At 41.2% G+C, this 14,581-nt stretch overlaps 1 protein-coding gene across 3 annotated transcripts in view; it reads right to left on the minus strand.

The window, feature by feature from the left end:
• RNLS (renalase, FAD dependent amine oxidase) overlaps nucleotides 1-14,581 on the minus strand; it is a 104,692-nt gene that overhangs the window by 17,727 nt on the left and 72,384 nt on the right. For all 3 annotated transcript variants that reach the window (XM_035138366.3, XM_035138363.3, XM_035138362.3), the window contains one exon: nucleotides 12,071-12,244. In XM_035138366.3, the coding sequence (XP_034994257.2) occupies nucleotides 12,071-12,244 (174 nt within the window). The remainder of the gene's footprint in view (nucleotides 1-12,070; nucleotides 12,245-14,581) is intronic.

The following is a 14,581-nucleotide window of genomic DNA, read 5'->3' on the forward strand; positions in this document are numbered from 1 at the left end:
TGTTCCTCCTCCTCTCCCACTGCGTCTTTTTTCATGACTCTCTTGTATATGTTTATAGGCATACATTTCTTGCTTTGTCTCCTGTTAATTTGATTATTTCCCTTTTCTTGACTGAATTATCATGAGCGATTTCTTATTCTTTCCCACGGTGTACCTGCACTCCGATGGAGGAACGTTATGATTTGAGGTGTGTGAGCTGGTTTCTGCTGTAATTATTGATTGTTATTGTATGCTAAGGTTTTTATCGTTGTAGATGGCTAGAGAACACTGCCAAAGGGAGACAGATAAATATTGCAAAATAATAATAAAAAGTCTGCTCTCCCTTTCTTCCTTTTCCTTCAGCAGTTACCATATTCACCCCATGGGCTGTGAGCAGTAGATATCTTTGATGTATCCATGCTAGGCTGCTTCCCCACACCCCTCTTCTTGGTATAGTTAAAATGTAAGAGAATAAGGCATTCTTTTTTCCCTTTTGCTTTTAAAAAGAGTCCTTTCATCCCTTCTTCAAAAGGCAGAAAATAACCTAAGGAGAAAAACTGCAGTTGATCCCCCAATTTCTGATGCAAATTATTCAGAGTGTTGGAGATTTTGCAGAAGTCTTTCCCCTGTTACTATCAAACAAACAGCCCTTTCACTGCATTTATAGTCGTCTTTCTGCCAGGGGACCCTCATACTCCTTGCATTCTGCATAGAGGAAAGTTCTTGGGATAATGAAACCTCATGAAGATTTTGCACTGGACTGTTCTAAGTATTTTTGCTCGTCCCCCTGCCACCCGCTTCCCTCCCAGCCCATAGTGTCCTTATCTGTTTGCCTTTCTATTTAGTCAACTCCTTAAACTAGACCTGCTCGAAACAGGTTTCTCAGTTTGCACCCTGACTTGCAGGTGATTATTCCATAGGAACCTTCCTGTGGATCTGTTCCAAGGGCTACATTGCAATTCTGATCCCAGTCGACTAGAGCTCACCTTTCAAATAATTGGCAGCCAACGGGACCGTTGCTGGTGGCAAGGCAAACAGAAATAAGCAAGTCAGAATTTGCTCAGGAAATAACACCAGAACATGCTGAGTCGCTGTATGGAAATATATTTCAAGAAGCACTGTGCTGTGGCCCCTCGTTCCATACACAATGACACCGGGAAAAGTCAACTTTGTTGACTTCCAACACATAAAAAGAACTTTCCCAATCTGGCTGTCACAACTCCATAATAAAGCTGGGGAGGTGGAGCCTGTAGTGCCTGAGTGCTACTCAGTCCTCAAAGCTGCTGCCATCACGAATATTTGTAACAGAGTTTTAGGTTGTCCCTAAAACAATCACCTATTAGCTTGCATTGACTGCTGCTTGCATAGCCAACATGGGCAAGAAACTGCAAGCCCTCAGTGGCAGCTTACAAATATCGTCACTTGATGCTAACGCTAACCAGACCTCCCTCTGGTCAGAAGTCCAGGATGTATTTAGTAGGGTTGCAGCATTTACCGGAGTAAATTGATGAATTGGGAGGCTGATATTTTAAAATAACTTACAATAAACTAGTTACAGGTAGGTAGCCGTGTTGGTCTGACGTAGTCGAAACAAAAAATAAATAAAAAAACCTCCTTCCAGTAGCACCTTAGAGACCAACTAAGTTTGTCATTGGTATGAGCTTTCGTGTGCATGCACACTTCTTCAGATACAATAAAGAATAAACTGTCAGTATTAGCTGCTATCTTAGTAGATAAATTCTCTCTTGAGCAAAATAAATGTGTTTTTTTTTTTTTACATTTTCTACTCGTCTGCTGTGACGAGTGCTTGCATTATCTAAAAACAAAAAAAGGTTCTCTATTCTATTTGTTTTATTCACATGAAAAACCATGCAGCTTTGATCAATCAACTTACCATTCATCTAAAACTCATACAATTAATCAGCTAGGGTTTAGCATTTTTATTGTTTTGTATTTAGGAGCTATGTGCTGAAACAAAAAAAGCAAAGAGGCAGGCCAAATAAATTTGAGGAAAGATACAAGGAAACAAAAACAAGTTGGTTTCCCAAAAGTTCTGATTCTAGCGCTTTCGTAGCTACACTGACTGTTTTCAAACCATCACATTAAAAATTGTTTCTATGAATTGGCCCACATCTGATATTATGTAATTGGGGCTATGAATCTTAAGTTAGAGAAAAATATATTAACACTGTTGATGTCATACAAAAGATCTATCTTAAAAAATTAATTGCTTTCCATTTCCATTTTATCAGCTGAAACACAGAAGATTAAATGAAATCATTTAATCTAATCTCAGTTGAATAGTTTTTTTATGTGCTAATTCGCATTTAAAGGTGAACCCACCTAATTTACACTTTCTGAAACAATACGTGAACCAAACAAAACATACCCATTCCTTTAAAATTCATACTTCTCCAAATTTTCCAGTGCAGTTCTTTGCCCAGTGATGTGTACATAACAATGTACCTATTAGTGAACATGATATAAAAATAGATTACAGTCGTACCACGGTTATCGAACTCCCTGGAACTTGGGATGTTTTGGCTCCCGAACATTTGAAACCTGGAAGTGACCGTTCCAGTTTTTGAATGTTCTTTTGGAAGCCAAACATCCAATGGGGCTTTCACTGCTTCCAATTCGCTTCAGGAGCTTCCTGCAGCCAATCGGAAGCCGCTATTTGGAAGCTGAACGCTTTGGAAGTCACACGGACTTCTGGAACGGATTCCATTCGCCTTCCAAGGTACGACTGCATATTAAGGAATTTATATGATCTATTTATATTATATTTGCTTTGCAAATATGGCAGCACTGAATAAAAATGTGTATATTATGAGAAACTTGCATTAAATGCTGACTTTTCATGAACACCTTTTTTACAAATTGCAAACTGATGTGGAAATGCAGAGAACTGAAGACTGGAAAAATGGGAAACTGGTAAAAACTGAAAGTGATAACGTAGCTAACAAGTAGCTATATTATTGCTACTTGTTTCTGATAAAAGAAGGACTTTGGGACAAACAGATATGGATATTGCATGCTTTCCCACATATTTTCAAGAAACACTTTTGTTCACAGGTATTTTGCCTATGGGAAAATGGATTTTTTTAAAAAAAAAAAGAATTAAAGAAAATTAAGGAGTTTAAGATAACTACTGCCACAAAGGGGTCTGGGAGTACCAGGATAAACAAAAGTTGATGTTAAAGAGACATTAAATGTTTAAGAAGTTATAGTGATTTAACTTTTTAATCTTAATGATTAAATGTGCTCATGACATCCATGAAGTTTGAAGGAAAGAAGTATCAGTGAAAATGGTACTACAGTATTCTTAGCTAAACAACAAACCTGAGCTCAGTAATGTCTAAGCCAGGGGTCCCCAGACTTACCGGCGTTTGGGCCGGTTCCCACCACGCCGATTGCGCGGCGGGCCGGAGGACGGGGGAGCGTGCGCCTGTGCGGGCCGGCGGGCGGGGGAGTGCGCGCCCGTGCGCATGCGCACGGGTGCTTGCTGGCGCGGCGGCGCGCTTCCAGGGTGGAAAAAGCGCCGAAAATCCGTTGTGCGCATGCGTATGGGCCTCCCCCGACCCGGAAGTGCACCAGAAATGACCTCTTCCGGGTCGGGGGAGGCCCATACGCATGCGCACAAAGGATTTTCGGCGCTTTTTCCCCGACCCGGAAGAGTGCTGCCGCGCTGCGCGCCGTAAGACTGGGCGGCGTCGCGGGCCGGACTGGCAGGCCAATTGGGCCGCATCCGGCCCCCGGGCCGTAGTTTGGGGACCCCTGGTCTAAGCTATCTTAGCAGATTGAAAATCATGAAGAATTAAAGGTTTTGCTTGAGTAAATGTCTCTCTCAATACACTTCACAACGTGAGAACTCTTCCCGCGGAGACTGGAGAAGGTAGAAATTATACAGTCTATGAAAGTGGAAAACAACACAGCAATCCGGAAGGTTTTAGAAAGCAGTGAGGTCTGAAATCAACGGTTTAAAGTCAAGCAGGCAAAAATGCCTGGTCTGTTCAACCCAAAAACTTCTTTTTGCAAAATCCGCTACTGTGTTTGCCAGCTACCTTTTCATTTACATTATTTCTTATGCATGTGAAATAGGGAAGGAATAAGCCACTGACAGCCACTGTGGCATTTTCCAGGTGCTGTGGGACTCTTATTCCATCAGCCCAAGTTAGCATTAGACAACGGTCAGGGATGACGCAGCTTCTGAAGGGCACCATATACAAGACCACCATGAATAAGTGGTCTCTGCTGTTCTTATTAATTTTTTAGACAACCCCAGAGAAAGCCACAGAATTAGAATAATTCTGCCGTTGTTTTAAAATGCTGTTTTGACAAGTTATCAAGCAAGTTCTCACAGAAACTGACATTTCTTATCATAAAAAAGAAAGCTCTAAAATCTCTGATTTTTCTTTTTTCTTTAATAAAAAAAACACAAACTGTATTTGCCCAAGTATAATCGCATTCTGTGTAAATTGAATCGGTGATTGTTACCCAGTTCTGAACTTAAAAAAGGAGTTGATGCCAAAAGTCCCTACCACAATCAACACTTTTGTTCACGGTCTCCACAGGGATGCAGAGAACAGAATGTGCTGAGAAACTAAACCACATTAGCTTTTAGAAGTGGTAGTTCCTCCCGTTTGTGAATGAAGTGGTATTTCTAGGGCAAACTGAGGAAGCACGCGCTAGTTTCCATCTGCATCTCTGCCCTGTGGTTCATAGTGTTTTATTTTTTTGATGTGTAAGAGAGAGAGAAAGGAGAACAGTCTGACTAAAAGAAAAGCATTTTTAAAAGAACCATAGGTATTTCTTTCAGGCCTGGTTGAGATGTTCAGTCCTCATGCCAACACATACGATGACCTAGAATCAGAGCTTGGTCACTTTGTGAAAGGTCGATATAAAAATGTTGGGTGTAAACATGCAAATAAATCAATAATCTCCCTTTAAAGCTATCTGAACTCACGTGAGAGTTGGGAGGTTGCATGTAATGTATGTGCAATGTGCCTAACACTTCTCCCTCCCCAAACACCCACCCCCACCCCAAACACCATAATTTATGTGATCCTGGGCAATTAGGTTTCTCAAGTCTCATCCTTATTCTCACCATATGAATGCTATTGTCCAAGGGCAAAATGACCAAACCACATCCTCAGGCTTCCTTAAAAAAGACATTTCAGTTAGCCACTTGATTTTATGGTACGGTACATGTTTTATGGTATGGTGTACATAGCACGTGTTCAGTACTTTTAAGTGGTAAAGGACAACGCTCTGTCTTTTAGCGTAGATATAATCTGCTGTGCCATGCATGTTTTGCCCTGAAATATTGCTAAAGCAACGGCAATTAGTCTGCCTACTGAAGCAGGGTTTGCGCTCACTATTTTTAAAATGTTGCATTTGTGTCCTGATCTAACAATCTGTTCCAGGTGTGCAAATTCTGACGCATGCCCTGAGTTCATTCCTTGCAATGGTTTCGCCATTTGTGTCCTGCTTAATGGGAAGTTAAGACCTGCTTGTTCAGGAAGATCGCTAGCTTGCCTTTAAAAAAAAAGTTTTAATTAATACTGCTTATTTTATTGTGTTTTTTTTCCATTGTTTTATTTTACAGGATCGCTATATGGCTCAATCAGCAAAATCTCTAAGTGGTTTACATAAAGTGCACATTAAAATTACCAATAAAATCAGATGCTAAAACTTTTTTCAAAATAAAACCAGGTTGTTGTTTTTTTAAAAAAACTAAACAACAACAACAACAACAACAACAAATTATTATTATTATTATTATTATTATTATTATTATTATTATTATTATTATTATTTATACCCCGCCCATCTGGCTGGGTTTCCCCAGCCACTCTGGGCGGCTTACAACAGAATATCTATTAAACATTAAAGGCTTCCCTAAATAGGGGTGCCTTCAGATGTCTTCTAAAAGCCTGGTAGTTGTTTTTCTCTTTGACATCTGGTGGGAGGGCATTCCACAGGGCGGGTGCCACTACTGAGAAGGCCCTCTGCCTAAACTAAAATGACATGTTAAAATACATGTCAAATGTGTAAGTCTAGGTAAGCTTCCATAAACAAAAACGTTTTTAGCAGGCATCAAAAGCAGTACAGTGAAGAAGCTGCCTAATCTCAATGGGCAGGGAGTTCCACAGTGTAGGTGCTGCCATGGTGAAGGACTGATCCCTTGCAAGCGCTGAACGAATATTATGCGGCACTTTGTATTTTTATAAGCTATTAGCCACTTCACAGTACGCTGTGCTGAGACTGCACGATTAGAATTTTTGTAATAAATAAGAAAGCATTTATATAAGCATTTATATAAGAGGTTAGCCTCCAGTGCAATTTATTTTAATTATGTAGAGAGAATGCAGGGGAAAAAAATGCCATTTCTGACTACTCCCTTCCTTTCTCCTAAAGAACAAAGCAGAGGTCTCCAACCCAGTGCCCATGGGCAAAATGGTATCTATAAGGGGTTTGAATTGTGCCATTGGGCAAGTTCCCTTGACCCCGAGTGTTCATTTAAAAAATAAATAAAATCTCTAGCTCTCCTATAAAGAAAGTTGCAGGGCAAATTTGTGTGAACCCTTTATGCAATTTTCTGTGAAATGAGACTGGTGGTGTGGCTACCTTGTATATTTTTCCTAGTGCTTAGGAATGATCTCTCTCTCTCTCTCTCTCTCTCTCTCTCTCTCTCTCTCTCTCTCTCTCTCTGTGTGTGTGTGTGTGATATATCTATCCATCTCCATAATCAGGACCAGTAGGACTTAGCTCCCGGCGGCAGCCATTTTGTGATATGCCATGCCTCCTCCATGGTAGCCATTTTGTGACTGGCACTTCCAGCCCTCTTTCAGAATTTGAAATGCTCCCCAAAGGGCTGGCAACCCCTGAATTAAAGTCCGAATGGCAATCTGTAAGGGAAAATGACACACACACAAATAGGGATCTAATAACAAGCCGGGTGAGAAGAAAAAACCCGGAAAAGTAGGTAATCAGTTATTTGAGCGGACTGGGTGCCTCTAAAATATCTATCGAGAAAAATCATTTTGGATTTAATAAGATGTATCTAGCTATGAATAATGAATAAAAATAAATTCCTTCGAATCTAAAAATAAACTTGGAATTTCCTCTGAAATGTCAGTACTGACGTTAATGTACTACTTTGCAAACGGATGGGCTGTTCTTGGTTTTTCTATTAAAAATTCACATGGCTTGTCGAGTTTCTTCTATTCCTCCTGGAATCGCCTTAATGTATAGAGCACATATCAGAGGGAGTCCTGCAAAGAGAACGCTGGATAACCTATTCTGTCTTTCGTTATCTTCGTGAATAATTTCTTAGTGGCCTTGAAAGGAGCTACGAAAGGGGCTGTAAAGCAAACCGATAAAGCGAAGAGGAGTCAAATGTATTGCTGGAGTGACCCGCTGAGGGAGGCAAAGTAAATAAAGGCCTTTTTGCAACAGGAGGAGGAGAAGTAACCGTACATGCGGAGGCTAGAGCAAGCTTGAAAAAGCTGAAAACATTTTCCTGCAAATTTCTTAACTGCAAAGCAAGGCACAAGAGAGGCGGTATACAGCATGTCTAGTGGTTAAGGATGATGATCACTGTAGTTCAATAACTTCTGGAGGGCCACAGGTTCCCCATCCCTGATCTACTGAGTCTCACCAGGCGAGAATGAGCCTTGCAAGGAACGCTGTTTTCTGCTCTGTCTGATGCATATTGGCATGACACAACTGGCACCATGTCAAGAAGCCTACACGAAGTTGGTAGGCAGGACAAAGAAGAATGACACCTTCTGTCTGCACCCTATGGCTTGCTTCTTCTTTCGGCAAAGCCCACTCTTTGTGGGTTTCGTGCACCAGAGTTGGCCAAACATGTTATGCACTGCAGACTGAGAACAATGTGTATGAGTTAAGTTTTAAGCACTTATTTATACCCTCGTACTTATCTTCCTTCCAATGGGAGCACAGGGCAGCTAACATGCCTGTGCATGTGAAACATCCATAATATCTATAATATCTATGCAATGACTATGAGCATTATAGTTTTGGGGAATATCTATCATCTATCTATTTATCTATCATCTATCTATCATCTCCCTGGCTAGATAGTCTTCACCATAAGCATCCTGGCTTGCAATAATGCTCGTTATACATGGCATATGAAGTATGTCCTTAAGGACAAAAATCCCCTTCACTCTTACTGTTCTTATTCAGCTATTTCATCCCTGTTTTTTAAAAAAATTAAAGAAAACCCAGAGAATATGGAACCATCTCATAAAACCCCTGAGATTAAATAGAGCCCTTGCCATCACAACTATTTCTGTTTTGCTGCTAATAAGCACATTGTCCTACTACTACTTTTCTTGGAACCGAGTAGCAATTTGCAAAATTCAACCGAGTTAACAAGGGGCAACAGAGTACAAAAGAGAAGGAGGACCATATGTCATAATGAGGTCTTGTGGGAAGAAATTCATCTGCAACTGCTGGTCTTCAGCATTTTTTTTAAAAAAGCTTATATCAGTTATATAGTTCACTCCCTCTGAGAAAGCTGGTTATCTTAGACAAATTACTGCCAACAAATATTTCTCTCCCCCCACTCTCAATTTATAAATCTGTGTCATGAAGGATGAGGATGCTTTGATACACTGTGGCTTTCTCTTAATCCACCAGGAGCAGCTGGTTGAATCAGGCTTACATGTATATAGGCACAATGGCATGGTATTTCAATCAACGGAGGCTGATATTTTACTCCCCCTTCCATTCTTGTTTTGTTTAATTAAACACAATAGAAACAATAATGGAGTTGGCACTTCATTGAGCAATACAAATTTCCTAACAGGCACCTGCCCATCCCATTTGCTTGGACTACTGCAATGCGCTCTACGTGGGGCAACCTTTGCAGGTGACCTGGAAACTACAACTAATCCAGAGTGCGGCAGCTAAACTGGTGACTGGGAGCAGCCGCCGAGACCACATAACACCGGTCTTGAAAGATCTACATTGGCTCCCAGTACGTTTCCGAGCACAGTTCAAAGCGTTGGTGCTGACCTTTAAAGCCCTAAATGGCCTCGGTCTAGTATACCAGAAGGAGTGTCTCCACCCCCATCGTTCTGCCTGGACACTGAGGTCCAGCACCTAGGGCCTTCTGGCGGTTCCCTCGTTGCGAGAAGCCAAGTTGCAGGGAACCAGGCAGAGGGCCTTCTCAGTGGTGGTGCCCGCCCTGTGGAACGCCCTCCCATCAGATGTCAAAGAGAAAAACAACTACCAGACTTTTAGAAGACATCTGAAGGCAGCCCTGTTTAGGGAGGCTTTTAATGTCTAATATATTATTTTATTTTATTTTTCTGTTGGAAGCTGCCCAAGTGGGCGGGGTATAAATAATAAATTACTACTACTACTACTACTACTACCACTACTGTAGCTATTAGCCCCAAATAATTCTCCCCAATGTTCCAGAAGTGGCTAGCTGCTTCTGTTGTGCATTTTCTCAGTTTGCAGAAGAGAAATATCCATTTACAGGTGTGGTCTCAATCCAAACTGCACCTGCAAGAACATTGTCAGGTGGGTGGGGCTGTCCACCTGCCAATGTTGGCCACAGGAGGTGGGCCCTTGCAGGATTATGGTTGATCTGGGCAAGCTTCACAGCTGCCACAATCACAGGACCATAAGTTGGTTGATGGCAAGATGGCAATAGATGAGAAGAAGAAGGGGAAAGAAGCAGCTAGCCAAGCTGGATTCCCTGACAAACCATGCAGGTGAAAAGGTGAAAAGTTACGCCTTTCTGCTGAAAAAAATATCCTTAAATATCAATTCTTAACCTATACTTTAATATAACCAATATAACCAATATATTTTCATGTTTCAGATGTTTTAAATGTGAGAATCCTCACAGCACACATGATTTTGTACAAAATGCACAATATAAGAGATGGAAGGTTAAAATTCCTCTCCCACATCACAAACATAAACCGTAAGCCAACTGGGAGAGCAGAGCAAGATTTGGGGAGCAGTCCAAGAGATGCTGATGGAAGTGAAAACTGGGAAGATGCCCTGGGAATTTTATGGAAGGGTATGATATGCATCTCTAAAATAAATAAAACAAAGACAGTATGACTGTTGTTGACAATGAGGACAGATAAAAGTAGTTATTAATAACTATTTTTCTGGTTATAAATTGAGGTGTGGGGGTGTTACTGGCTTGATTTGGTTTTGTCCTTGTTTTTATAATATATTTAGTGCTTTTATCTTGTATTTTTATGCTGTGAACCACCCTGAGATCTACAGTTGAAGGCTGGGATACAAATTTATAAATACTACTACTAATTTTTTTTAAAAAAAGTATGTCTTATATATGGTTCTTACACTGTTGGAAGTCAGGGCTTGCCTAATAATAATAATAATAATAATAATAATAATAATAATACCCTGCACAACCAAACTAAATCTGTGCAATTTTTATTTAGTGATCTGAGCAGGGAAATGAAGGCTGGGAAATATAGAAAGCCATCTATATCTAGATCTATACATACATAGACATAGATGGCTATGTATATATACCTATCTTTGAATGAAGACCAACTTAGAAAGCCATCTAGGAAAACAGCAGGCTGCAACTGAAAGCACATCACTCTAGTACTTCTCATGCTTCATTGCCCTGTGTTCAATATTGGATTTAGGTCAAGGTCCAGATCTTGACCTTCTATGCCCTTGGTGGGCTGCACCTCCCATGGCCTCCTGATATGACCTACATGACAGCTGCATTCATTAGGGATGCTGCAGTTACAGGGACAAGGGTGAAACGGTTAGGAGCAGAGGGCAGCCTTTCCTGGCAGATGGCCCACAGCGGTGCCCTTAAAGAGCAGAGGCTCAAATGTCTACAGATTCTACCCAATTGGTGCAAATTGCCACTGCACTTGCACCTTTGCAACAGCAGCTCTGCAGGAAGAGCTTGGCACAGTTTCCCCTGAAAGAATACAGTCTTAAGACACAACATGCGGACTGTGTGCATTCCTGCCTTGGAAAAAGGCAAGTCTCGGTTCATTTTGAGAAGACACCTTTGAAAATATACAATCTAGAGGGACTTCTAAGGAGATGCTGGAAATAGGACTTCACTTTCAGGGGCCCACGCCACTGTCCTTCGAGACAGATAGATGCCGACAACCATTTGCACATCATTAGAACTGTGGCAAAATGCAGAATTCTGGAGACTTTAGAGCCAAAGTACACATTAAATGTGTGGTTTGTTAACCGTGTCTTGGAAACTGCAATGTAGGAGCAGGTGAAGTTGGGGGGAAGCATACCCTAGGACAGGAGAAACGAGGTGGAAGGTGGGTGGGTGTTAAAACCTTTCTTCCCATGCCACAGTCCTGATGAAAATCTCTCCTCCTCCAAAGAATACATTTGCCTCAGAAGGGGAGGAAATAAAAGTGGCACCCAATGTCTTTTCCACAACCATTTTCAGCAATGTATTCCGAAACGCTGACAAAAGCAGCACTTCGCAAAAAAAGATGAAGGTCTTCTCGAATAATATATGGAATTACGGAAACGTCATGGTCTTTCCATGCTAAACCCCACCCACCCCCAGTCACTGACACAGGACTGGGCTCATCAGCCATGCCTACACAATTCATTTCTGGAGCCAAGCATGCTCGGTGGGGAGAAGTGACAAAGGGTAGTAAAATTCTGGATGGACGGTAGAATAAATTGTGCAAAAATCAAAGCTTTAAACAGCAGAACCAGGGCATTTCTTGGAATAGCTGGGTTTTGATGTTTTCCTTTGTTCTTCCTCTTTCTCTTTTTAACCCATCTCTAACACTGCTTTCATAAAATGCTATAATATAAACCATGTGTTGGGTGATGATGATGATGATGATTTTTTAAAAAAATTCTTCTTAATTTCATTGTGCATTTTATTACAGGCCAAATGTGACATTACTTTTTTGTTTGTTTCTTGTTAATCCCCTACGGCATGGAGTTAAATACTTGCTCTGTTCAGAATAGCAACACTCAATTAAGTCGCTTCTCCCCACCCCCTTCATGATCTACACCCTCCTTTGTTACTGTGCTTAAAGGGAATAATGGGAGCACTGACCTGTATTGCGCTTCTTATTATCAATGGAGATGAAGCGTATGCAGGGATTATCGGAGATGTACCGTACTGCCCAAGGGACATCAATCTGTGTGCCGGCTTCATAAAAAAGGCCTAGAGCATAACGAGAGGAGTAGCTCACAGATTCCAGTTGCTGCCTTTGACTTTTGTTAATTACTGCGGGGGGGAAAAGACAAATAAAGGAATTAGACAATTACTTTTCTCTCAGAGCATTAAACCTGCAAATAATGCTATAGTTAAGCTGCTTAGACTTTTCCTAAAACAGCACTCATATGTGCCTAGAAATAAAAGGGAGGGGGGGGGGTGCGGGCGGCAGAAGCCATGCGCCATTGCATAGTTTCAAATGACAGAACATGAATGTAGCCCTGGGTCTTTGTTACTGTCACATAAGACGGTCATCTGACAATTTTAAGGATATTTAAGAAGCCACATTTTATGAAGCATAGGATATATCCTTGTGTGTAAAGTGGAAAGGGAAGGGGACAGGTAGATGCGAGTGGAGGTGAAACAGAGCAGGGGGGGGGGCGATATAAGCCACTTGCACAACCACAACAGAATCTTGAGAACACATTATGGCTAAGAGGAAAGTCCTGCAAGATAAAATCGTATCATCCACAAAATATATGTAATCGGATTACTAGCTAATGGCTATAACGAGCAGCAGCAGCAGCAGCAGAAGAAGAATTACATCTCACTAAGGGTATCATATCGCATATTAAAACATTTAATTTGGGACATTTCATAACTTACAGTAAGTTCTAAAAGCCCACTCAAGAACAGAGACGCTGTACTCCATTCAGAAACCCGTTCCAAAAATGTTATTAGGCAAATAGGAATCCATTTCCTCCCAAGGAATAAAACTCAAAGGATGTCCTAAGAGTGTACTTTCAAATCTTTGTTATTATTGCTGTTACATTTCTACCCCACCTTCCCTTCAAGGACCTCACGGTGGCATATGTGGTTCTCTATTTTATCCTCGTGCGTGATAGTGGCTGGCCCAAGGTTGCCCAACGGCTGAGTGGGCTTTCGAACCTGGGTTTCCCCAGTCCTACTCTGACACTCTGACCACTGTGTGTGAACCGTGAGGAGCCTACATCATTATTCATGCCCCAAGAACTACTATCAGATTTGCTGATGAAGTACCCATTCCCAAATCCCCTGCTCCAAATGTCCTTGAAAATTCTTCTCCCTTGGTGTCAGAGATGACCTCAGGCAGCTCACAATGTTGTAAAGCTCATGCCACGCATACATATATCCCCAATCATTCAAAAAAACAAAACAAAACTGCCCATCCTATCCGATCTATGCCATCTGAGCTGTTGAGGAAGTTTCCTCATTCAATATACCATCAGGTGATGGAGATCCCCTTAGGCATAGAGCCCTGAGCACCCAGAATGGTCTGCGGTGGCCATCTATCCAGGGCTTCGCTATTCATCTCAGCACCAAACTAGATATGTTTTGTCATGTAGTTTGCTCTTTAACAGGTGGGTCCAATGTGGTGGAACTGGGTCATGGACTATGGCATGGTCAGAACGGTCCCATTTGGAATTGTACACCTATCCACAGTGGGAGGTATATAGGAAAACTATGGAACAAACATTTTGTTTGGCCCCTAGCGATGAGGTCACCTTTGGTGTCAAATAAATATCAAATATGTGAACGGAGTTCCCCTGGTAGTGAATAGGAAAGGGTACTGTATATGCCCCAGGGGCAGCTGTGGTGGTCTGGGCTGGTGACCTTGTCCTCTTATTATAATGCAGACATAAATTCAAGAATGTGAGTTTTATTTTAGTCTCTTTCTCCTTAAAAGCAGTCAAGGAGAATACTTTCAAGCTTCCATAATAAAGAACAATACATTCGTAATATTGTACTCAGTAGAATTGCCCGCATAGGTAGATTTCCTTTGCGTGCAAAAAATTACTAAAAAGTCATGCAACCACACGTGTGCATCTGCGTGTTTGGAATTTAGAACAAGGACTCCAGAAAATATCAATCTTAAGCACCAAATAATCTTTTCATTACTAATCAGCAACATTCTTGACAACACAGACTCAGTTCTTGGTGACCTCTAGATCTGGGAGTTCATGAGTACAAAAATATATATGTCTATGCTGCTGTGAGTATAGATAAGATTGTGAGTCATGGACAAGAACCAGCGCATTCACGATTAGAGATTAAAAGCGCTGTTTCATTTCAACATGGCTCCAGAGTAATTTCCCCGGACTAAACACACATGGAGACATTCATTCATTCATTTATTCCACTTTCACATCTGCTAAGGACCCTCAAAGCAGCTGGTACCATAAAACTAAAAAAAAAACAACAAAACCCACAGAAACATGCTTATATATATATTTGCAGATTTCTTGACAAATAAACAATTTCAGATAAGAACAGAGGGGACTAACCGCTAACCTAGTAAGAAACCATTAACTGGTTACTACCTCGCTAAAGCCTGGTAGGAAGCAAAAGTCTACATTCCTAACAATTTCA

This window comes from Zootoca vivipara, chromosome 5 (assembly GCF_965207765.1).
Source record: "Zootoca vivipara chromosome 5, rZooViv2.hap1.1, whole genome shotgun sequence".
NCBI classification, from domain to species: Eukaryota; Metazoa; Chordata; class Lepidosauria; order Squamata; family Lacertidae; genus Zootoca; species Zootoca vivipara.